The following is a 26,568-nucleotide window of genomic DNA, read 5'->3' on the forward strand; positions in this document are numbered from 1 at the left end:
ATCTAATGACCTTGATAGTATGATGAGTGGGCCCGTGTGCAGCCATGGCTTTTACCATACTGCAGAATCTTAACATGGCACCTGACTTCCAGAGATGTGATCCCACCTTCACATATCCTCATTAGGAACCCTTTGCTGATCATTAGCGCCTTAAGTGCCTTTAATTGATAGTCATCTCTCACAAATGACTTTATTTGCTGACTAGCCCCTGCCCTAGTTAGCCTTATAATTTCCCACTTTCTCACCTTTCACCCCTGACTAGATTGGACAGTGATGCACTGAAGCGACACTTATCATTCCTTGGAAATTGAAGCATCTCCTACTCTATACTGCATGATAGTGCTGCGAGACCTAGCAGGTCATTTGTTTTACTATTCAGAAATCATTTTCCCATAATGCAGCGTATGATGCCTCTGATGGAGCGTATCAATTTGAAGGTGAGTCAAATTAGATGATATTTCGGGGTTCAGTGCCATCAACAGAGCGCCGCAGAGTGAGTGACAGATGACAATAAGTGACTGCTACAGTCACAGCCCTCATCACTTTTTCTCTCTTTCTCCTTTTTAACCACTCCCTGACCACAGCCATCTATCTTTCTCTTTCTCCACCATCATCTACATCATCTGTAGCTGTGGTTTCCATCCATCTTCCTGTGAATTTCTGCCAAGCTGTCCTATAATCTACATCAGTAACGTAAGTCCTTTGTGCCGCTTCGCAAATTTATGACAGTCTTACAATACAATTTTCCCTCGTCTCTCTCTTATATCTTGTACTACAAGAATATATCTAAACACACAAGGAAAGTTCCTCTGGGACATACTGTATACTGAACTCTCCATAACCAACTCTCAGTGTAAATGATTTGCTTTGATTGATTTGATGGACGTTTTCAAAAGACTCTCATGTTCTTCAATAAACTCACATTTTCTAAGCTCTGAATTCATACATTAAAAAAAAAAAGCAAACCTGTGGCATGTCCTCACTAAAGACGGCAAAAACAGATGTAGCAAAAAAAAAAAGAAATTCTGCTCCAGTACATTTTTTCACCTAACATTATTCCAAATGCCAAAAACTCATTTTCTTCACACTGAATACTAATATAGTGTTAGGTGTATTTTAAAGTGAGCTAGTGACCTAGTAATACATTTGCTTCTAATGGGTACCGGAGACTTAATTAACATTTTCCATTGCCTACATTTAAGCACAAGATACTAATCTGCGACTCTGAGGAATCAGCACTTAGTCAGAGAGAGGTTTCTGAATATCAGTGTTTACTGAGTTGGTCGATTGTCTCTTCTTGATACAAAAGATGTCAGTCTATTAATTAATCATTATCCCTACTAAATCCTGACAAAATATTCAAAATCTCATGGATACATGTCTGCGCTCATGTTTTATCTGTTCACAAATGAATGAACAGACATCTAGTGCCAGCTCCTCTTTTTCTACAGCAGCAGGAATTTGGCAGCCAGTGTCTGACCTCCGGGCACGCTAACAGGCTAACGATACGCTAATGTGTCCCATTACACCCGATTTGCCAGGAGGGGATTCTTTTTGTTGAGCATCATGCTGCTGGTGGATTTCAGATGGGCACTGTATAATGATGCGCGCCTTTCTTCCTGGCTCATAAAAGATACAAGGAGTAGTCCTGCTGAGAGTCATTAGGAGGGCCATTTACACTGTGCTTTTCTTTTTCACACACTTTTTTGTGGTCTTTGAAGAGAGCCACAAGGCTATGCAGACATCATGAAAATAAAATGTGAGCCGCCACTCGGGCCTAAAGTAGTTCTTGTGAGAGACGACTAAACAGCTGTTCAGCTCTCGCAGTGATTACCAAAACCAGCGTTTGAGGTTAATGCTTTCAAAGTAACCACATAAATAAATAAATAAATAAATAAGTAAATAAAGTACTTGCAAAACAAAAAAAAAATTCTAATTGTGTACCAGGGTTGAGGGGGAGAAAAATTGCGGTTTGGCTTGCATTTCCAGAGCATGAAACACAAATTAGCATGGTGTGATGCAAGCGAGTGGGAGAAATCACATACCATTTTCTGCCTCCTCTCTCTGGCCTTCCTATTACCATTCCATCGACAAATTGAATCCAAGGCTGATTTGAATTGCACCACTGTATAACCTCTTATTTATTCATTGCTTTTTTCTCCCCTACATACTATTAAATCTAATAATTCTTTTTTTCAGTACAGCAGCCGCCACAAACTGTGAACACTAGAGTGATTCCGAGCTTTCCAATGCATGCTTTCCAGAGAAAAGACAAAGCGAGATGAAAATCCAGCACATGGTTATTTACTTCATCATTTTCATCTCAAAACCTACTTTGGCATCATTTTCCATCATACTGATCGATCTGGGCCTCAGTGGGTCTGTGGCTCTGCCGAACAGTGCTACCATATAGTAACAATTGCATAGATTGGTGATATGGATCTTCTATGACAATGTATTCATTTTATATTATTAACCAAATCAAATCTTAATTGATAAATTGCTAACAGATAAAATAACCAGATATCTTTGTCTGGTCCAGGGAATTCAATACCTGAAACCTGCTGATTCATCTGACCAATTTATATTGTATCAAGATAGATATCACCCAGAATTGAAATCATTCCCAAAAGCACCAGTAAAACACCTTCTAACTACACTGATGACAGCATGAGGTGTATCAGGATCTGATTGGCTTACCACCTTGGCAAAACAAAATACCGGGGGGAAAAGTCTATGTGGTTTGTCCAGCTGATGTTGTCATACGTAGCTGTCCATGGTGCCGGACCCATTCTACCAGTTAAGTTTAGGGATACAATGAATGCAACTGGGTCTGCCCACATACTGGCAAAAATAAAATGCACTCGTAACCAAGCAGGTGAAGGTTTTTTTTCCAATTATGGTAGTTTGCACTCGGGGATAATGGTCATATACTCCTCCGGATTGTGCATGTTCTCAAAGCGTGGTTTCCTCCTCGTAGGCTACAGTATTGCTGAGATATTCTGTGCGCACGTGCTTTGTATTGCTGTTTGATTTGTGCGCACGGCTCCTCTGCATCTACATGGGTGGGTCTCATTTGCGCTCACGGATTTTGGCAGCGTAATGCCGTCATAACTGACTCCATTACAGTGATACATTGAAAATCTGTCCACTGTTTACTCTGGGCTTGCCCTCTCGCATTACGTTGCCTGCTATGCTTGACAGGAAAATTATGAAAGAGGCTGGGCAAGGCAGAACTGAGGTGCACGTGTTTGTGTGTGAGTGTTCATGTGTGAGTGTGAGTGTGTGTGTGTTCATGTTGATGGTATTAAATGGGGATGGGATATTTGCCACTACAGAACCAATCAAGTTCTTATAATGGATGACTTGTCTCACATTCATTCCCTCCTGGTGTGATATGAGAATGTAGCCTGGAAAACACAAGTCATATCTGAGTGTGTGTGTGTGTTCATAAAAAAGGAGAGGGAGAAAGACGAATAGAGCAGAGAGAGAGAGAGAGAGAGAGAGAGACATGGTGACTCTGTGGAAAGTGTGTTTAAAGTGTCATTTTTGGACAAGTTTCACTTCACATCAACACACTCTATGATCAGTGGTGATCATGAACTTGGTAAGAAATTTACAGACACCATTTTTCAATTAAACACTGTCAAGGAGCATGACAAGCATGAGGTGATATGAGAGGGAAATATAATGCCCACCCCTTTATTAATTAAGGAGAAAGTAGAGTGAAGAGCAGTATCACTTTTCCTCTTATATTTGAACAAACTTTTCAGTGATTATATTTGGAGATACACTGACATCACTCTGGCAGAAATTTAATTGAAGGTCATTTCTCACAATTGTGTATCGGCTGGAAACACGCAGGCTGATACTGTGAGTGTAATTACACTTTGATAATAAATATGTTCAAGTGATAATGTTTACACTCTGCCGGATATGAACAGAATGACAAAGCACCAGGAGGTTTTAAGCACTGAAACAGGACGCAATGGCTGGAAAGTAGCACTCAGCTTTAGAGAAGATGTTGAAGTTAACAGTCGAAGTTCAGAACCAGTACTCAGAGCGCTGACTTCCCGCTCCTGAACCAAATCCACTGCAGAAAACAAACAGCTGGCATGTTTTCCTGAGCTGAAATGAGCACACAGATTCAGTGTGCAGTATCTCAAGCGTATGGACAAGTTAATCACAATGTCCACATGCCAACAGCAGCACCTATTGATTCCCACATTCCTTGTTGCTCCAGAGAGTTTATGAAATTAACTTGTTTTCTGGGAAACATTAGTTGAGGCAATACTGAATGTGCATCAACACTGACCTTTTCCACTGGAAGGGTCAAGGCCTCAATGCACACAGTTGTGACCGGGCACTACTTTGCCGTTCAATATTCATGTGGCTTAATGCCCAGAGATGAGGTCAGCTAAGTGGCTTCACAACCAGCAGGTCACTGATGTCGCCTGAAGGAGTTCTTATCTCACTCACAAAAACCACAATAAAGGTGCCTTTGAGCAAGGCATTTAACCAAGCCATGCTTTCTAGAGCTATTTTGGGATGAACAGTTATTTTGTTTTAGTCACTTAAACTGTCAGCTTTGGGACAGCCAATCAAAGTTTTAGTTTTTAAGACTTTTGACCACTAGTGGTGCCATGGAGCAATTTTTAATATTGGTAGTACATACAATATGCATTCTTGCTTTACAGTTTAGTGATTCAAACATTAAGTGCATTTAAGCCATAAAACATAAGAGAGAAGACAAACATGAAGCAAAGAGGGAAAAAAAAGTATTAGTAAGTATTAGGTTGGTATATCAACAATAATTACCTCAGCTGGAAACATAGGCCTGCATGTCAAATCACCCACCTAGGGGTGCTAATAACAATTAATTTCATTATAGATTAATCTGCTAAATATTTTCTTCCCCTGTTGTTCGTTTTGATGGTAAAATGTCAGGAAGTTGTGAAAAATGTGATGTCTTCATATGTTTTGTCTGATCGACAGTCTAAAATCCAAAGATTCAGTTTATTATCGTGTACAAGAAATAAAAATATCAAATCCTCACGTTAGAGAAGCGGTAATTAGCAAATGTTAGTCAGTTATCAAAATAGTTGCCAATCAATTTTATATCCATTGACTAATTTACTAAGAGACTAATTGTCGCAGCTCTACACCAAACATGACCATAAATGAAACTGGTGTGTCTGTGGAAAAAAAAGACGGTGGGCTGTGTGTTGTCTCTTGCTTTTGACACAATTCACTGACTGACAATAATGTACCAGTTCAAAGCTGGTAGCTGAAGTAAACATGAAAAAAAGAAAAAAACTAACTTTGCTTTGCAAATGTTTTACAAGGAAGGAAATGTATTCAGTTTGTTCAGGCACAGACTTTTTTTGTCTTCTACAAGAAAACTCTACAGGCTACCTTTAAGTCGGACTGCTGCATACATCTCAGAGACTTTAATGCCAATGTATTGCTAAGCATCAATACATTCTTTTCAACCTCCCCCACACTGCTCCACTCCTTTAATATAAGCAGGTTTGTTCTCTATCATTACTTGGCCTTTGATTTTCAGCCACATCTAGATGCTCCAGTTAAGTGAGCTGAAGGCACACAGCACTGTCAGACTCTCTGTCACAATGCTGATTTTTCTGAGAAAGAACACAGAATAGCATGTCTTCCCAGGCACAAGCATGCTCACAGACACCCAGCTACAGCTTGTCAACAAAATGACATGACTTACTTTGAACTGAGGTGAGTGTATCTGTCTCCAGCAGTGACACCTTACCAGGAAGGTGTGCAGCTTTGCAAGGTATTACATATTATTCAGCCCATAAATGAGGAATACACTAAGGGAGGACAGTGGACTCAGGGGTCATGTTTCAGCATATTCCATCAGTAAGTGAAAATCCCCCGACTGCATTTCAGGGAACATATAGTAATGTTTTAGTAATAGGTGCTGAGTATCATATAAAGATTTTGCAAATCATGAATCAATTTAGGCAAAAATGTCAACTATCCAGCATGTTACCAAGCTAAACGAAACGGTAACAGAAACCAACACGTTGAAAGTAGCCCCTGTCATTTCTCAACCAAATGTCTCCTAATACCGTCAACAATCAGGCAACACTGTGGAGGAAGGAGACTCAGTGTTTTCGCATCTGCTCTGCACAGAGCTGTAACGAGGTCTGATGCAGTTAAGCGTATGTTAATGCCAAAACAATACTTCTTGTCATGGCTTCTTGTAGCTTTAGTCATCAGTGTTAGTGACTGCTTGCTCTTTGGTGCATATAAAATACCTCTACATAGGCATAGGCGGAGTGGTAGAAGCAGCAGCACCCACAGTGAGATGATTTGTTGAGGTGCATGTGACAGGAGCTTACTGTGGCTTGCATGAAAGCATAAAACTTCCATCATGTTACCACAAGAAGCAACACCAGCATTTGTTACTAAAATTACTGATATTAAATAATTTAAACAGTATCCACTAATTTTGAGCAGACCATTTTGAAATGCAATATTGTCTGTCCTCTTAATATCCTTTTTACCATGAATGACACGACACAGCAAGCAGCAGCTAAAGGACAACCTGTCAGTGGTCAATATGTCTCCAGGCTTTCAGCATTATATACTTCGTGAGGATGAGCTGCCATACTCTAAAAGGAATCAATAGGTGGAAGTAAAAAGCATGTTTGTTAATCTCCAGTTCTTAACAATTGGAAACCAATTCTCAATTCCCAAACATATGGGATGCTAACCCTTGTTGATGTGATAATAATACTGCTCCTCTGTCCCACAGCATAATAAAGTGCTAAAGGCATCGTCTGTCTTATTTGTAATTGCGGGAAGTTTCCCATGTGTTTCTTTCATTCCCTTTGATCAACACTTCACAGTGTGGGGCAGTTAAGGTAAAGTTTACCCTCCGTTTGCCTGACTGTTCAAACAGAACCCAGTGGGTTAGATTTAGCTGTAGTAGTAAACACACTCAAGCTCAACTTTTACCTCTTAACCTTACAGTGCTCAGAACACCGTGACTTGATTCTGTGTGTGTATGTGCAGAGTCATTCTGATTTACCAATAATCCAAAACAGATGCCATATACTGTAAGTGATACTGGGTTTTGTGTGGCAAGAGTAAAAATGTTTCAGCTGTCGAAAGATTTTCATCAGAATCATCGGGAGCCGTGAACTCACCAAGGTGTGCTCTGATGCTTCCCTTGCCAATTAAATGGCACACGGAATGTTTAGATGTGTCTCACAAAGACGTAGCTATGAAAACGACAACAAAATCAAACAAAAAGCTGTTAAATTGATCCCAGTGCATCATTGCTGAGACCTGAATCATTTGACTAGTACTAGGAAGATCGAAAATATTCACGTTCCACAGCCAGTTTGTGCAGAAATGCAATACTATCACTTACTGTATCTTCATTATCTTTCTGCTGAACACTCACAACACAGACACATAGGAGGAGGTAGTATAAACCAACATGTCATTTTTGCCCTGGTTGCAGAACTCTATAGGGACCCTTGACAAAGACAATATTTTCTCTGAGGCTTCCCTTTTGACGCACCATGAACACCTTGACTCATTCCTTGGCTGAACAAATGTGCAATGTTACGACAAGCCACTCATCTGCTACGGCCCCCTGCTTCTTATGTAAATGCTTGTGCCGCATATGATGGTGGATTCACTTTTCAATACAATTCTGCTCTGTCACTGTAAAGTCTATCACCCTGTACAAAATTGACACTGAATGCTATTTCATTTTAAAATTTGGACAATATAATCTTTAGTAAAACAGCAAGGAAGAAGTAACTTTTTTTTTTTTTTTCAAAGTCTAGTAAACATGCAGCTGGTGAAATCACTGTAACTTTAATGGGCTACAAATGTACCGATGTAGACAGATGATTACACAAAGCCAGAAGAGCAAGAAGAAGCCAGTGCAGAAGTAAGAAATAAACAAAGGAAAATGCACCAACAAAAACTAGTGAGTGATTTTATCCAAAGGCTGACAACAAGAAAAAGCCTATTTGGTGAGTAAAAAAGTCTGGACATGAATAAGCCTGTGGCTGCAGTCACCACTTCTTTGGTAGAAAATAAGATAAAAGCTGGCATACAGTTAAATGCAATTACACACATCACAAACAGCGGGCAAGTTTTTCTACCAAAAAAAAAAAATTGAGGGGCGTCTTTTATATTTGAAGTCTTATTCCGTAGGTGATGTCTGTTCTGTGAAAACAGGGAATGGCTTCTAGGAGCCAAAACGGCAGAAAGATGTTGTTTCATGTGCCTTGGTTGAGTGAAAAGCAGCTGCTGGGCTGAGTGACTGGAGGTCATCTCAACTCTCTGGAGAGCAGAAAAGCCTTAGAGATACATATGGGCTTCTTTACCTGCTGGGCTTTTCACCAGAGGCAAAAAGAGGGAATAATTTTAAAGTGTAAGCAAAGTGCTTCAGACAGGCCTTCTGTCTGATACATGTAATGCAGAGCTGCCAAGACACAAATGAACAGTCCAGGCTTTTGCATCAGAAGGCACTAAAAACATGCTACAGCTCATGAAAAAGGCCATTAAGCAGTAATTTTGCAACTTAACATGAGGGGTTGCAAATCTGATGGACCTGGGATTAAACGGTCCGTCAGTGCTTGTATCGTAGAATTCCTGACTAGCAGAACACAAGTGCTTAGGTGGGGAGTCACACCTCCAGCACCCTCATCCTCAGCACAGCTGCCCCCTGAGGTTGTGTGTAGCCTCCTGCTGGATTCTCTTGATAGCAAAGAAATTCAGAGCCTCTTTTGGGTTCCTAAAGAGCTTTTAATCTGGCGTGGAAAGCATCCTAACTACAGGTGTCACCAAGTGGTCTAGGAACTTGGGAGCTTGGGAAATATACTGCACAAGACTGTATAGTCCTACAGGGAGTGGCTTGCTCATCTGATCATACCATCAGAGCTATATTCCCTTTTTATGTTGAATTTTTATTTTTTTATTTCTTCTTTAACTAGTATTTATTCACACTAGTGTTTTTGCACAGCCTGAAGTTTGTGTGTGTGAGACCAATAAATCTTTGAATCCTTGAATCTATTAGACACACTTAGAGTTCTAACCCACAGATGTCCAGTGCAGAGTCCAAAGACTTGATTCAGACTAATGTCAGCTAGTGTCTTACAGTCATGGGCACAAGTCTCAACTTTGAGAAATTCACCGGAGGCTAATGCCAGGACATAAAAATAATTAAAACAGTCTATGATTTGATGAGTTCCACACCTCAGGCACCCACATAAGCTATATGAGTCAATAATCTGGGCCGGAGCCCTCAGAGTTCTCCATTCTGACTGCTTTAACTTTCAATCATGGATACCAATTCCATGATTATAAATGCCATGATGGCAATTCTTTTCCAATTGCCTTACTAAAAAAAGACATTACACCAGGCCCATTTGGAGCTGCTGGTGCTGGCAGACAGAGACAGGTAGAAAGAAGCAGCACTCTTTGACATAAATGTTGTCCTGCATTTCTTCAGCTGCCATTTCATTTTAACCTCGCTTCCGTACAGTTCAATATGCATTATTATAACACAGCATTCCTTTGACTAGTATCTATAATGGTACATTGTGACTAGGAGATAATTTTTAGACCTCAGAGAGATGGCACATAGTTACTGTAGATACTATGCATTGAATGTCTCCAAGAGCACTATCATGTTGTCACCTGTTAATAACTGGAAGGTCATGGAGAATGAAATTTTTATGACACATCGCTTTCATGTGGAAACATTTGAAGTGTGTATATTCTGAAAAGCAACTGGAAAAGTCAAGCATTGTGAGGCGCATTCTCTGACACGAAGATGAGATGGCAGCACACCAGACACTACAGCAGAATGGGGGACAATTATGAAGCACCATGCAATCAAAGGGGTCCCTGACAGGCTGAGCTGGGTCTGATGAGCCAGTGTGTCACTCCAGAGCTCCAGGTCTCCACAGCTAATCAACCACCAAGGAAGGGCTTGAGGGGTGCGATCACTCAAGCCCTCCATCACCACACGAGGAGGAAGGCAATCACCGGCCCATTTCCATGTGCCGTTATTCCCACCACCACCCCCTACCTACAAGTCTCAAATCAAGGTGCACAGATGACCAGGGAAGCACTGGATGGAGGCAAAGGTGGCTGGTGGGTGCAATCAAACGAAATGTTAAAAAAAAGAGACAAAAGAAGAGAGGAAAAAGAGAGGAAAAAAAAACTTTTCTGCAAGCGGTTTATTCAAGCCATTTTGTATCTTTTAAATAATCATAAATGGATTGAAAACATGAGGGGAACAGATTGAATGAGACTCAATTGCTTTCCAACCAGCAGCTCATAAGATCACAGTGATTGGGCTTGCAAATTGAAATGTAAGTCTTGTAATACAGTGCATTGAGGAGACAGACCGGGTTTGGGTCAAGAAAGGTGATAGAGGGGAGTTCTCATTTTACCCTGGAAATGGATTAACACAATGAGTGTGTGTTAGCAGGATCACATTATCTGTATGGTAAGAAAAGAGGAAGAGCAAGTGAATGAAACCTAAACAAAAGCTTATCTTTTACCCTCTTAAAAGAACATGACTTCAAATAAATGGTTATTTCTTTTCTTAAGGAAAGGGAGATGGAGAACTGTAGCAGGAGACAAGGGAAGGGTGAGAGGGGGCTCCTTTTCTATCACCCCGATACGTATAATATGAAACAAAAATGAATTAATAAACAGACAAAAGTTTGACAGTCCAGCAGCTTGATAGTGCTCAGACTTCACAGATGCACCACAGCACATAATTGGAGGTAATATCTCCTCCTGTCCTCTGTTTTAAGTTTGACAGTGGCTGGAGAGGCTCGCTACACTAATAGGCTCCTCTCAGAAAAACACACACACGCACACCAGGCCCATTCTGTCATCTCATACTGTCCTCTGATGCTTAGGCAGAATATTGACAAAGAACGTGAGGTCTCTGATCTGTCTGAGCTCAAGCCAGCCATCATTACAGACTGGAAATCCAGCTCACAAACCCTGCTGATTGTCCTCTCGCCTCCTAAAGACCCTGATAGAGGGGAAAAAGGGAAAAATTCCTCTCTTTTTTTAAGTGATCCTTCCTCCTTGTGTGGTTAAATGACTGATTTTTACCAAGCTGTCGACAAAGGACATGTGCACATCTGACAAAGGGGAATGCTGAAGTCTTACAATATAATACTCTTTACTGAGAAACTACCAAGTCTTTGTTCTGGCTCCTGTATAAAACTGACTCTCTATTTTATTTTAAATTAAGACTGCAAGTAAGCAATTAGCTTTGTCATTGATTAGCATGTTGATTTCTTTTTGGGTACAACTAAATGATTAGTTTGCAGCTAAAGGTTTGGTCAAAAGTATTCAGCTTGTGATGATATGAATGACACTGTAATAATTAACTGTTTGGTAGGTTTACTGAAGGTCTTAAAAAAACAAAAGAAATATTCTGTTAACTCATCGATTAACTGACTAATCATTTCAGCCCTATGGTAAATCGCTTCATTACGAGATTGCTTTTTTCTATATGCTGTGTATTGTAGCCTGTGTTCTCCATACAGTAGGAATGGTCCTAAGCACATTTGAAGTAATTACCCCTTTGGCAGACAGGCGATCCATATGTGAACTGTGCAGAGGGAGGCTGAGCAGGACATTAACTGAGCATTAATTCTGTGATGCCAGCATGATGCCAATTATTTTAAATGTGGTCAATGTTCTGATGGTTGTAAATTTTACCAAGTACCAGTTAAGCTAACAAAAGCTCCTTGGTGTAAATGGGAATTGCACTTAAAAAGGCAGGTCAAGCAAAAGAGAGAACAGTATTTTTGTTGTTTAAACCAAAAGAAGAGAAATTTGGTGGGTGCTGTAAATTGGACTGCAATAAAAAATAGTTTCAGATGCATACGATGTAAATGTAATTCAGAAATGTAACTACCTCATAACAGTTATACATGTTTTTATTTACTCGGTTGCACCCACTAGCCTACAATTTGTAACATTTCTAATAGACCTTTCAAGTTATTTAGAATGTTGACATTGCTAAACTATGTTTTATGCCTTATGTCTTAATAAGTAACTCTAGCCATGTAATCACATCAGAGAGCTTTTATTCTTTTCCTTCTTTTGCATTAGAAAGCTTTCTTGCATGGCTACTTGTGGCCTAAAATTACATTTATAACATCTATTTATTAGACGAGAAGAGATTCAGATTTTGAAAATACTCAAACCTTACCACAGTTGACGAATACAGTTGTTGCATATTCTGTATGTCAAAAACAGTGGAGGTAGAAATGTGTGTTTGTGAAGACCCTGGATGATATCTAATGTTAATGTTTTTTAGTATTTTTGACTAAAATGCCAGGTGACAAGGATAAGCGCTGAGCTTCAATTGATCTTTTTATCAAACAGATAATGCTTGCTGATTGCAGACTATTTTGGTGCAGGCAAATTTCATGGTATCATGTTCGCTCTTGGTAAAAAGTAAGAAGGAGCATAGCTCATATTTTTCCCGGCTTTATTCAGTAATTAACCAGCCTTTTTTTTCTCTCTGGACAAATAAACACGACTCTGATATTGAGAGGATAAAAAAGAGGGGATTATATGTGAAGCTGCATTTTCTTTCTCTCTCTCGATTTGTTGCATCTTAAGTTTTCAGCTATGGTTTTTGATCAGCTCACATAGTACTAAGGACGTACAGGAAAAAGGTACAGTGGTAGACAGTGGTATTTCTTAATGTCTGGAAAAAAAAACTAAAACCTTTATAAGAGGGTCACGCAAATCCCCAAGTGTTTAGTATATAAACCTGTTGTGCAACGATATACTATAATTTATGACTGAAGACATTAAAATTAGGACCTGTGAGTTATTACAATTTCCCAAATCATAAGAAAATAATGAATTTATCAAACCAATTTCACTAAGCTGAAATTGAAGATGGACAGTATAATGGAAAACAAGTAACAGCAACACACAAGACTGATCACTAAAGAAGAAGGAAAAAAAACAGCTGAGGCTGGAAGCGAAGAAACAGAAACACTTGATACTGGGAAACATGATTAAGGCACAAAACAATCAGAAGCCAAATTTTTCATTAACTCCGTGATAGGGAATTGATTTGTGAAAAAAAAAAACCTTGCTGCTTAGATGATAGACTAATCAAATTCTATTACCTCCACCAATCATGTTCTAGTTTGCCAACTACATGAGCTCTGGTTACTACTACGGCCATCTCTACTTCGTCAAACCCCACCTGAAATTGTAAAAACCCGCAGGACAGTGAGTTAGTGCCTTTTCTGGCTTTACATTAAAGGCCCTAATTCATACAAGCATCACTAATAGCTTTACTAGAATGTACTGCCAGCCTCATACCGCCCACAATCTCTCCTCCTCTTCCCTTCCCTGTCAATGATAATGTCTGTCTTGTTCTATATATCTGAAGCCGGTCACATGCAGACAAGCTGTCTTCAGATGAGTCACGAGGGAACATTTTGCGGTTAACCACACTGCTCTCCGGGGGCAACCTGGGCAGTAGATCGGCGGCCGTTAAAACATTCGCTGAGACAGGAGAGACCATCCTGTATTATCTTGCCTGCACACAGCGAGAGTGCTGAGTGGAATCTTCTGGGTATTGGCTGTGTTAACTAAACTGACATTGGCTTCCAACCTCCAGGCTATCCATCAGTGGAGGAATGAGCACAGGGGCTAGAGAGGTAACCCCCGAGTCTTATGCACTTCCTGCGGTAGTCCTCGCAGGGATGAAAAACAAGGGGGGTGTGTGAGGCAGAATGTGGAGGAGAGGATCTGTTTTCCCCTCCTGATATTTTTGGTGATAACCATTCATTTGTAGTGGTTTTGGCCTGAAGAGCTTTGTCTTACGCATTCCTTCTCTTTCTCTCTGGGGGGAAAATAGAGGGTGAGTCTTCTCTAGCCGACTCTCTCACAGTTGATTAGTAACTCCTGCTCTACCCCTACGCTCCAGGGATTCTATGCCAGCTCCCCTTATACAGCCCCTTGTCATGCACACACTCGCACTTCCTCTCTTTCTCCCTCCCTCCCATGCACACACATCTCCTTACAGTCATGGAACAGCAATTTGAGGGAATCACACAACCAAGACCTGACATTTGCGGTGCACCTATAACAATGAGGGCTTGATTAAAAGGGCAGAATGAAACAGTGTCACCCTCCATTCATTGTCCTTAGCCCAAGTTGAAAAGGATTTAAACCTGTGCATTGCAGCTGATACCTTCACTGTCAAATCCTGATTGCTCTAAAGCAGTGAGAAGAAAAGGTCTTGTTATTGTAATGCATGTGCATAACTGTATGTAACTGAGGTGTCAGAGGTGACCAAGTTTACACAGAACGTCTGGGAATAGATAAGGACGACACTAACACGGGGAGGGAAAGCAAAGCTAATACTGCTCTGGTGAATGCCGTGGTGTTTGAAAGGCACAGGAATAAAGCTTAGCTTTATCTGGCTTGGGGCAACACACAAAAGGCACCAGCATTGCAACGTGGCGGGTTTTAAAATTGGGATCAAAAGGTTCAAGCTAATTAACAAGCTAAATAAGAGTCCCCTAGCTTCATCTATGTAACTACCCTCGCTTGTTCTCCCTCCCTCTGTCTCTTTTGCTGCATTACTTTTTGCTGCTATTGTGTATGTGCGGTTTGCCAACATGTACAGTGTGTCTTGAAAAGTGAAGACAAATTGCTCCCCATGCTGAAATGTAAAAAATAATCACCAAATTACCTCCAACAAGATGATTCTAATTAACTGCGTTATATTGTTAGCGTGACCCTGAGAGTGAAATGCCCCGTGATCAAGCTTTCTTCTCAAACTGTTTTGATGTTATTCGACTTTTCCGGCAGAGCCCCGAGGAGGGCTGAGATGGGAGAGTCAAATGGAAAGGACAAGGGCACATAATAAAGACAAATGGCTAGAGCATGAAATTTGATTCATTGCCTTGGTACAGAAACATTCGTAGGGAAATAGCCAACACTGACATGTCATGAATTTCAAAACACTGTCAAAACCAAAAAGCACACGTCCTGCTATAATGACATTGAGTCCCTGAGGGGCTGGCAGGGGGACTCTGGGCAAATTGTGGACCAAATCAATCAGGCTGTTGTTTCTGATGGACATTTCAACATGGGGTTGAGTGAAGATGTTTAACAGGTTGGTTCACAGGTTGATATATGTTATATGTATATATCTACAACTGGAAGAGCGAGTGAAATGAGACACACATCTTCTGAGTTATGAAAAAAAATAAAAGATAACCTTATCCTAATATGATAACCTTAACTGGCTTTTATGATGATCTGTCAAGCTTGGACTGTTAATTAGCCTGATAAGGTTGAGCTGTTTTAAATTAGCAAACGCTAGCCATCACAATTTGGATGTAACATTAGCCGTTAATGTTATTTCCATGGAGTCTAGCTAGTGTACTTATTATTCCAAATTCCAAATTCCACTTGTATAACGTTATTAGGGCTTTACTCGTTTAACATTACAAACGTTACCATATTGTCGACAACTACAACATAGGTTGAGCTCCTCAAAGTGCCAACTTAATGCTAACGTTATTTTCTAATGTACATTTTCTTTCAGCTATGATAACATTAGAAAGTCTAATAAACTATTTGCTTTTTGATTTGTTTTGGAACGTTACACTAAATCAGTAGACAGTGGTGTAGACTTTTTGCTAAAATGGATTTACGTTGCTGATGATGTAGTTAAGGGAAACTCTTGTTATAGTACCTTGATTATGTTGCTTGAGAAGGGCAAATGCCAAGCTCACTTTTACATTTTTCTTTTAGTTATAGTGGTTGTGAAATGAAATTACAAGTATTATATCTAGTTCCTATCTATAGCCCTGTCAATAGCTGTCAATAGAACAAAAAACACGTTCACTTTTACTACCCTAGCAACCCCCCATCCCCTGCATCTTTGTCACCTTTTTCACCCCTGATGAGTTTGCACCTCGGGTATTTATTTCAATAGGCATGAGAAGCATATGCTTGCAGCAGACCTTTCACTGCAGAGCACCCACTTTGTAGTACGATATGAAAACACCATCTGGTGTGTGAGCAGCAGCTAGGCTAAGCTAACTGGGGCTAGATAGGGCCCTGCTGTGTCACAGGATTATCTTACTGGTTGGTAGATCCGCTCTATTAGCCCCTAGTGGTTTGGATTATTGGATGATCATTATTATGTGTGACTGAACAAGGAGCTAAGTACCTGCACTTCCCTGATGCAGTTATGTCTTGTTAGTGTTAGTGATCAGACACATTACGAGCACATTTCAGAACATTACTCATTTATTACACGTAGTCTGGGACATAAACACACTGTTTATTTAATACACTTTGACTTGAACTCGCACAGTGTGTTTAATACAAGTGGAATGGCTTTACTGACTTAACTTAAAAACAGGAAGTGCGCTTCAGAAAAGAGAGAATATGGCACGCCTGGAGCACGTATTTGTTTGTGGAAGTATAATGTTCCTTTCTTAAGCATCTAAAGAGGATCACAGGCAAGCACAGAAGACAGCACGTTCAGAGATGGGCCCTCTGCTCAACAAAACGAACATCTGCCGTTTCTCATCAGCGAGATTGAAGCTAATGACGAGCTGTGAGTGTGCTGACAGAGAGAATGGAATTGGATTGTGTACAAGAGGCCCACAGAGACCAGACATATGTTTTGGAAAATGTTGTGGATGGAGTATGGGTTTATATAGTGTGCGTCCGTGTGTGTGTGTGGAGATGGCCGAGAGTGGGAGAGGCAGAAAATAGGCCTCAGCTATTTCTTTTGCAGTTCGTTTATCCGTCCATGTTTATACAAGTGGATGAAGGGGAGTGTGTTAGCGCAGGTGTATTCCTCCCCCTTCAATCTCTGCTTTCGCTAACAGATAATGGAATTACACATCAAAGAAGCTTCTCCCTGTATCCAATTCTTCTGTGACCTCTACCAGCCTTTGTTCATATTCACCACGACAACTCCCCGACCAAGCTTCCACCAGCAGGCTTCTCCCTGCTTCCTCACTCTGTCTAGGGAGAGATTAAATTTAGATGAAAATGAAATATTCATTTCCACTCAGCATCTGATGGCCATCTTAATTTGATACAACTTTTGATGCAACATCTCCTCATTGTTTTTCATCACCAAACACTTTTTTCTTAATGTCCTCCTCCTCCCTCTCTTTGCCAACCATGCCATCCTCCTGTGGGTAATTTCTCAATACAAGCGCCCCAGTGGGTTTGACTTTGTTAAAACTAGAATTCCAAAGTACCATTACAGCTTTTCGCAGTCTCTTGAAATATGTCTGAGTCATTTCAGATGAGACATTTGCACAAACCCTGGCAAGGAGAATCTCGGAGAGCATGTGAGTTGAGAGTGCACTCTCTATAGCTCGCTAGAAGAGTTAATCACATGAAAACTTCTCAGTCTCTCTCTGCTGGTGGTGCGGGGATAAAGACAAGCCTCTGAAGTGGCTGTGTTTGGAGACTTCAACCAAAAGTGGTGACCACAAACCCGATTTATCCCACTGAAGCTTCTGAGTGGTCACACTGCATACAGCTTCGAGTGGTGCACATTTGCCAGCTTACGTTTAAGTGTTCAGGCTGTTTCACACACAATAATTAAGTCTGGAGTCATGGCTGCCCTAAGCATTTTAGGGAAGCTAAATGAAAAATGCATGCGACCAGGTGTTGTGGGGGCAGAGTAAGGAGCTAAGGAAATGAAATCAACATGATATCATGAGGGAGATTGATTAACTGGCACTGATTAAGTGCTTTAAGTATTAGGTAGATAAAGTAATTGATTATTCAATAAATCCCTGTCAGGCAGTGAATAACCTCAGTGAGAGAAAAGAGAAACATCAAATGATGAATTGGTTTCATCAGTTCAAAGATGAAAGAGACAATGCATAATAATCTGTCATTACGACATATACTATATAAATGTATGCTATGAATGTATTTTTATCTTGTCAGATTTGCGATTTGGGCAATTCCTATCTGATGTATAAGAAGGAAATATGTATAGAGAAATTAATAAAATGCACAGACAGAACAAAGCACAAAAAGCAACTATCATATTCAACGAAATCACCAGTGTACTGCTTTAATATGCATCTTATTTCCATGTTGGCAAACATACAAATTATCTGCAGACATGCACTACCTTCCGAGTGAAAAATCACATTCGGATCCAGAGCACATTTATCTTTATTATAAAAAGAAAATGCATTATGAACTGAAATGGTTCCTAGATGGGATTACAGGTTGAAAACATGTCAGGAGGACAAAAAAATTATGAAAGGCAGACAGAGTGGAGTAAAGAGAAGCTCAGCGTGTAAAAGGACAAATACAGGAGGAGTAGTCTTTTATTCCCTCCAACAAATAGAAGCTGCAGAATGAGACGGAGCGACCATCTGGCCTCAACTTAGAGCAATGCACTGTAAAAGCACTAAAATCAATGGCAACAACTCTACCTTGGATGCCCACCATTACCCAGATGGTGCACAGGCCACCTAACCAAGAGCAGACACAAGCACAGACAGAGAGCGAGGTGCTCAAATACCACCACCCACCTCGATGATTTTCACTGGTTTGTTTGTGTTGGTAACCAGTGCTGAGGAGCGACACTGGCCACCGTGCACCGACTTTAAGAGAGCCCTCTGTTGGCTTTAGCAGGGTAGCTTTGACACAGAGCACTTTCACACTAAATACCAAATTGCATTTTAAAAAAAGGGGAGAAAAGCTCCACTACACATTCAAAATTATGCTCATCCCTAAATAAATCACCAGACTGTATATTAACTACAGTATGTCTGCAATAACAGTAATACATACATACGTAATACACACGCGTTACATATTTTATGCAACCCTCAAGCTTATCCACTATTAAAACAGAAAAAAAATAATTTTGTAAAGGCAATTATAAAGAATATTATTTTATATTTTATGTTATTTTCTCACAAGCCAATTTTTTTTAAGTGGACAAAATAAAATGGATACACACATGGCCGTTGCACATATACACTCCGCTTCAAAAGATCATATGAAGACGTAAGCCTTTTGAATTTCGTTTTCTTTTGGCATTGAGGCAAATTCAGCAACCGTCTCCTACATGTCCCTCTTCTCAGCCTGTCAAAATACAATCTCAGGAACACAAAAAACCCAAACTGCTCCTGCACCGCAGGCAATGATAGATTCTATAAAAAGCAATAGTGCGACTGTAGCACATTTCAAGGTAAATTTGTCTCAGCACTTTGACATTTTTAAAAACAAAGCCTGTCAAGTCTATTTCAGGTCTTCATTTGAGCTGCTGCCACAGTTACAAAAAAAAGGGAAAAAAATGTTCCTTTGACCGAACGATTTCAGTTCAGATCAGTAGAAAGGGAGCTTTAAGGATTTATGCAGTTTCTAAGACATCACCCACTGTCCATACACAGCAATGTCAGAGAAGTCATTGCTCCTCAGAGTGCAGCAGTCAATCACAGGGACATGCTGGGCCTGCCTGACAAGCTGCATATGATACTCAGCAGTAAACATTATTCTGCAGTCTTAGACTTTATGCTGTGTGTTTCTGTTGAAGATTTTTTTTTTATATAAATAATTTAGATAAAACATAGAAAGGGTCTCATTCAAGGTTATAGAGCTGTAACACGTAGCTGTACTTCATCCTGTTAAAGTCTACTAACTTTCACTTGAATTAAAGCAGCTTTTCATTGACCACCCATTGAGCTTGACAGGAATTCTGAATTACAAAGTCAGAGTGGGATGTTGCCGATATGTCAAACACCAGACATCTGGTTTTGAGAGACCATTGACCTCAGTTAGAGCACAAGAATATGAAATTTTGAAACATTCACCTACTTTCACCCATCATTTATACCTCGAAGACAAAAAGCCTCATGCCATTAAGACGCTCTCACTCCCTGCCTGTACTCCGGCTGTTGAAGTAGTATGTTAATGTGGGCCAATGCCATTTTGAGTAATTGTCCTGCATGGCACTCCGCCAAATGTCAAAAACGATTTGCCTCGTGACAAAAACCGTATTGATCTTCATTCTGTTCCTGTCTCTTCTCAGCGCAAAATGTTTAATCGCATCGCCAGCCTCTGAATGGCAATTCTCACTTTGTTCCTCTCCTCGGTGAGTGATTGGGAAAAGACAACACCAGCACCAGCCTGGCGTCTTGTTTTCGTGTCTCACAGTAAACGACGGGCGGGAAGGACACAGGACTTAACTGTGCAATTCAGCTTTGAACAGACTTAGACTGTTTATTTGTCTTCTGTGCGCACTTAGTTTTCTTTGCAGCGATAAGATAAAATGAAATTAGACGAGATCTAAACTTTGATAATCTCCCATAAATAAGTTATAACATTGTTTGAAACTTAGTGATGGTGTATTTCTTAACTGGAAGCTGTATCCCTTAATTTAACAGACTGTCCTTAAGAACTTACTTCCAGAAGGCATGGCAGTAAGCCTGAATTTAGCTGGTGACTCAACGTGCTGGCTGCAGAAAATGGAACAGACAAAGCAGAGTGCATAGAGGTCACACTAACCCACAATATTTCGTTGCGTGGTCTCTTGAGTGGAGAAGGCATCCTCAATTTTATGGGCAATCATCCACTATAATGCACTGCTCTCCTGTTGCTTTCTGGTTCCCCCCTCCCAATCCCCCCGTTTAAGTAAAATGAAAATTCACACACCACCCGAAAGAGGCGAGCGGTAAATGAAAGGGACTGCTCATTTACTCCAAAAAACTAACCACTGCCGCTGTGAACGCACTGCTGAAGACCCGCACTGAAATGAGCCGGATAGGGTGTAAATTTGAGGGTTGCAATACAAACGTGAGTGTGTGTAAATGCAAATGCGAAGAACTTACCTATTCGAATAACATGAGGCATCCCGTAAGAGTACTGAATCCAAAAGAGACATGCAATCAGCGATGTCCAGTATTCCCAAATCGCACTCCGGGGAGACAGCCAAGTATTTCGCATGGTTGTGAAGTCGCGGGATCCACTTTTTAAAATTCCAAAGACGGTTCAGAATCGCTCATCAAAACTGAATTCGACGGAGCATATATGTATTTTGGTGTCTGCGACAAATTTGCGCTCATTGTACTTGGTGCAACATTCTCCCAGGATTTTTTTTTTTTTTTTTCTGTTACTCACAAGTCTGAGCGGCTCGATCAGGATGAAGCCCCCAGTCCCTCACAGGCGGATCATTGATACACCTGCGAACGCAGGCTGCTACAATTAGCCTGCAGGAGTCTCTGTATCCCCTCCTACCGCCGATGCTATCTGTCTATTGGCAAGTACCACGGCAACAGCCGAGCCAGACTCCCGCACCGCTGTGGAAGAGGAGAACTGCGCCTGCGGAACTTTGGATCGCCTCGAATGATTGTGTTGCCCGAAAGACAAACACGGAAAAGCGCTACGCGACGAGTGCCGCGGAATCTGAACGCACTTCAGACATTCAAAAAATGCTTGTTGCAGTTTAAATCACTCCAGTCCCTCGTTCCAGTCACGAGAACAGTTCACATAACACAGGGATACTTTGTGAAGGTGGAAAAGCCGCTCACTCCAGTTGCGCACGGTGATGGCACGAGGCTGGTTACACTGCAGAACGTCCAAATGTGTTGAAAAAGACTCTTTGTTACCCAGCTCCTAGTTTGTGCTGGATGGAAAGGTAGTGCAGAAAGCCGTGCATCTGCGTGCGTCTGACGACCCTCCTTCCACGGTGCCACTAGAGGCACGCGTCGTTACGCATAGTTGTCAACTATGTCCAAGAAGTGTTTTATGGAGGTGAGAGGGTTCCGAATAATGACCCGGTTCTCTACTTTTCCGGTTGTTGTATACACTTGCATTATGTAATTATTTTCTTCACTCTGTATATCTTATGATTTATATGGGGTTTTTTTCGGGGTTGGTAGAGATGCAGATTTTTTTCTTATTTTCTACACAGTGATGGAAATTACAATTTTATTCTCTTTGCTTCAAGCAAAAGGAAAAAAAAAAGGAAATCCCCGGCTGCCTACAGTACTGTGAATGGGATGAATTCTTTGCATGAGGGAAATAAGTACCAGCTGAGGATTGGTCCATTGACAAAGCAGGCTTCTTATCGCTGTTATTTGAGACATTCTGTCTGTGTCAGTGAGTACATTAAACCCCTGTAACTGCTTGGTGCCTATCTGGCTGCCCATTTTTCATGCCTTACAAAGAGCCGTCAAATAGCTGCTGGTTACATATGCAATCACATAGACGGAGTGCTGCTCATGTCTCTCTCACCACTGCAGTGGAGGAGGCTGAAAGTATGGAACTGCCTGTTTATGGTATGGTTTATGCATTTCAGTAAGTGTTTTATACATTTTGCCGATATTGAAACTTCCAGCACCATCAAAAGGCTGAAATGAAGTTTGAAGCGATGAAAGCTGTAGCCTCTAGGATTAATTTGTAGGTCTTTTAAAAAATATATTTTCAGGTTAATTAATCCTCTTTTAAATCTAGACACATTTTAACATGCAGACAGACAGACAGACAGATAGATCGAGCAAATGTGTTATTTCCTGGAAAAATGTGAACATATTTGACTTCACAGATTAAAGTAAGTAGACATCTTACATAAAAATAATAATAATAATAACAAAATAATAATTCTACAACTTGCTTTTTTTTTACATTAATAATATGGCGTTATTAGGCATATTCTGAAAAATGCACTGCTACATTTTTTGTGCTTAATAGAACGCTGTTGATGAGATAGTGCTGCGGCTCATTGGTTTTATTTTTCTGTTTGGAATGGGGGAGAGGAATAAACTGTGCATCAGGGGGCATGCAAGCAAGAACAAGCCAGACTGACTGCCACTGCATATTCATGTCTCCCCGAGCAGATTTATCGCCTCTTGGCACAATGTAAGGACTATCAACGTGAGTTATGTGGCCCGGCTCTCGCATTATCGAGATTCATTGACTTGCTGCTCTTTCAAATACAAAATGTACACAGCTCTAGCAAACAAGACATTCTGGGTCTGTGGGTGCCCTCTATAGAGAGATGGTGGTCTGTGCTCTCCATCACCTGGGATGAAGACTGGAGGGAGTCAGGCCCTGGAGGGCTCCTCACTGTGACACACAGGGGAAATGTGAAGCATAAGATGTAGCATCTCAGTTAATTGTCTACAATTTGAATAGCTGTTGAAGCAAACTGGATTTGAGTTGTTTGTATTTCTTACAGCAATTGGCCTTAAATCTTCATGTAGCTATCAGTTTTGTCTTTCTGCCACTCCCTGTCATTGTTAGAAGACATGAAGACAAGAAGACAAGACATTATGTTATAATGTCTCTTGCCATTATGAGAAATAGCAGAAATGTGCTTTGGCAGTGTTGGCACAAAGGGATTGGAGTCAAGACGATTATTAGAAGAGACCAGAGCAGTGCTGGTGTGTCCTATGTTGTAAACAAGGCTTAAGCTTCAGTGATGGAAGAAGTGCTCAGATCTTTACTTATGTAAATGTACAAATTCAACAATGTAAAAATACTCCATTACAAGTCATTCAAAACTCTAGTCACATAAAAATACAGAAAATTATCAGCAAAATGTATTTAAAGTATCAACAGTAAAAGTACTAACTGTGCAGAAAAATGTTCCCTGTTAGTGATATTTTATAATTTAATATCTTATTGGATTAAGTAGTAGTTCTTAACGCTTGCTGTTGGTTGAGGTGGAGCAAATTCATATCAAGTTAAGTAGTTTAGTCCAGTGTTTACCAACCTAAGGATCAGACTCCTCCAAAGGGTCACAAGATAACTCTGAGGGGCCATGAGATGATTAAATGAAACCATCTGAGAAGATTAGAGGCAAGATGTGTCTTATTTGGAACTACAGCTCATAGAATGCTGAAACATTTCCCCACGTACAGGATTGCAAGCCAAAAAGATTTTAATATATACTAAATCATATACATATGATTTTAATATATACAATGAATAACAATTCGTTGTATTTCTCCACGCTATCCTATGTTTTAATGTAAAATCTGAATCCGAAAAGTATTAACTCCAGTATTAACTGGCAGAACCACCACACCTGTAAGAGGATGAGAGGGTGCGCTGCCCCTCAGGGGCTTCCAGGAGTTGGCCAATCAGAAGAAAGTCGGCTTTTAGGGAGGAAGCCCTTAAAGAGCCTAGAACTAATATTGCCTGTTTTAGTCAGAGGCCCAACTGAGTTGCAGGCAGTATGAGATAAATAAGGGTTTTTTTTTTTTTGTTTTTTTTTTTTTCTGTTTTATTTTTTACTCTGAATCATGCAAAGATACTCTAGTGGAGTCCCAGAATAAAAAAATATAGAGCTGGAAATGAGAATTATAGGTCCCACTTTAACCTGAATAAAGCAGGCTGCACACTTGGGCAAACAGGTTCCTACTGTATGTTTGAATGGACTTCCCATTGAGATCCAAAATGGCAGCATTTTGCTAAGGGTTGTCAAATTTTCTTCTTTTTGTGATGTCTGATGTGGCTGTGCAAGGCCCCGCTGAAGTAAAAAAGAAACACAGAAGTGTAAAAGTGACACTGAAGGACACTGGGGGACTGTTATAACAGCATAAAACCACAGGTGAAATAACTCAGTCCAGTCTCTGCTCTGAGTAAATTAAAAAGTCATTTAAGTTGACACTTTTTAAGCAGGTCACACATCCATATACAACAGCACAGTCAGCCCTATTTATTTCTCCGTGAAATGATTGCTGTTGCCCTTACAACTGGCCAGCGATCAATGCCTCGTCTGGCAAGTTGGTCATAACTAATGGCTCCAGAAACATCAAGTCTCCATTGTAGAGCTTGAGACATTGACAAGAGGTGTACTTAGTTGACTGGATTGATCAGCACATTTTGTTTATTTTTTGAAGATTGTGAGAGAGGAGAAAGAGGACAATCAATTTCCACCCAGCGCCTTTCACTGCTTGCTTACACACCTATGATTGGCTGGAGAAGATGTGCAATTCAAGATTGTTCATAATTATTTGGAAAAATTGCTGCACTTCGATTGAGCCTCAGAAATGAATCGTGAAACATTTTCACCATTGATTTTGCTTTTCTCGTCAAGAGAAACACAAAGAACTTTGTCACCAGACTGAACATAATACTGAAGATCGAACATCTCCCCTCAACAATGAGTCAATAGGAACTCATCTCTGGGTCTAATGTGGTTATAAATGAGATGCCTTTTTTCAAGCCTTTTTGATGGGATTCACTTTTTTGATGGTGAAAGAAAAGTTTCACCTTTTCCTTTGTTAAAAGAAAAGATGATTGTTTCATCAAAAGGCCACAGAGTCAACTTTTCAAACTATGGGGGAGTTGTATTGATCTCTTAGCAGAAAAGGCAGTGACAAATCAAAAATAGGTTTGAAGGCACAGAGGCTTGATGTTTGGGAATAAATATTCCACATCTGAGTTTTCATTGTGAGCGGAATAAAGTACACCTGAGATGTCTATTACATGTTTCTCTCTTTTGTGAAGGCCCTGTATCGTCATAGAATTAAAACATTTTAAAAAGCTTTGTTCGCGGTACCTGTCAGCTGTCAACCACAGCACAGGATAGCCTTAAGAAATAAGCTGCAATGTCACACAACTGCTGCTTGTACATATTGCTGCCATGACAGGGTTTGTGGCAACTCCATTACATCAGGTCTACAATACCCATGCAGCTTTTGTGTGCAGACACAGATAATTAAATGTCGATTTACCCTCTTCAACTGTACTGGGGCAACATAGCTGCTTTGCTGACAGATTGGACACTTGCTACTGCCTCATGCTCTTATGATTCAAGGCAAGGTGCCATGTGCAGACAAGGTTATGAGGAATTGGCCCAATTCTGGCGCTGATTGCAACGTTTACTGGGGCTCTAGGCTGCTCTGGCTTGGAGTTAGCGACTGCTCAAGATGTATGTGCTGCTGCTGACGTATGTGGCGGTGGTGTGTTGGGGAGAGGGGAGACAATCACAACCCTGATCAGTCATCCAGACAGTCTGTGAGATGGGAAATGACTGCTAGCAGGGTACAGCCACTGGTTATAGATGAGAAAGGCACTGAGTAATAATAGATTCCTGACCAACCTGATTTATCAATTGAATTATTAGTGGTATTATCCTTATCACCCCTGTCATCTATCTTCAATAACTATGGAACGCCAGCTTAAAATTGTGAAACAGTATTGAAGCATGCAAAAAAAACCAAATACCATCAGCCACAATTTTATGACCTTCATCAATGTGTCTATATTTGGAGTTGGAGGATATGACTACAGTAAATGCTTCAGTAAAAAACATTATTTGTGCCATGGTTTCAAAGATGCTTATATGAGACTGTCAAACAAACAAAAATAAAAACTCTCCTACTACAAAAATCCAAAGTCGTTCAGCTCTCAAGTGACTGGTCCTTGATGTTCAAGGAGACCTTCGAGGTCAAGGAGGCAAACTGGGGAATTGAAATCACACTTGAACACTTCTGTTGGAGAACCTATAGAGTGCAATCAAGGAGTGATTAA

General features: G+C 40.5%; 1 protein-coding gene across 1 annotated transcript in view; it reads right to left on the reverse strand.

The window, feature by feature from the left end:
* The window catches only part of LOC121185664 (glutamate receptor ionotropic, kainate 3), an 82,534-nt gene extending 61,504 nt beyond the window's left edge, over positions 1-21,030 (reverse strand). The window contains exon 1 of the mRNA XM_041043962.1: positions 20,916-21,030. Within this exon, the coding sequence (XP_040899896.1) occupies positions 20,916-21,030 (115 nt within the window). The remainder of the gene's footprint in view (positions 1-20,915) is intronic.
* Between the last annotated feature and the right edge of the window lie 5,538 nt (positions 21,031-26,568).

The sequence above is a fragment of the Toxotes jaculatrix genome, chromosome 8, assembly GCF_017976425.1.
Source record: "Toxotes jaculatrix isolate fToxJac2 chromosome 8, fToxJac2.pri, whole genome shotgun sequence".
Taxonomy (NCBI): Eukaryota; Metazoa; Chordata; class Actinopteri; family Toxotidae; genus Toxotes; species Toxotes jaculatrix.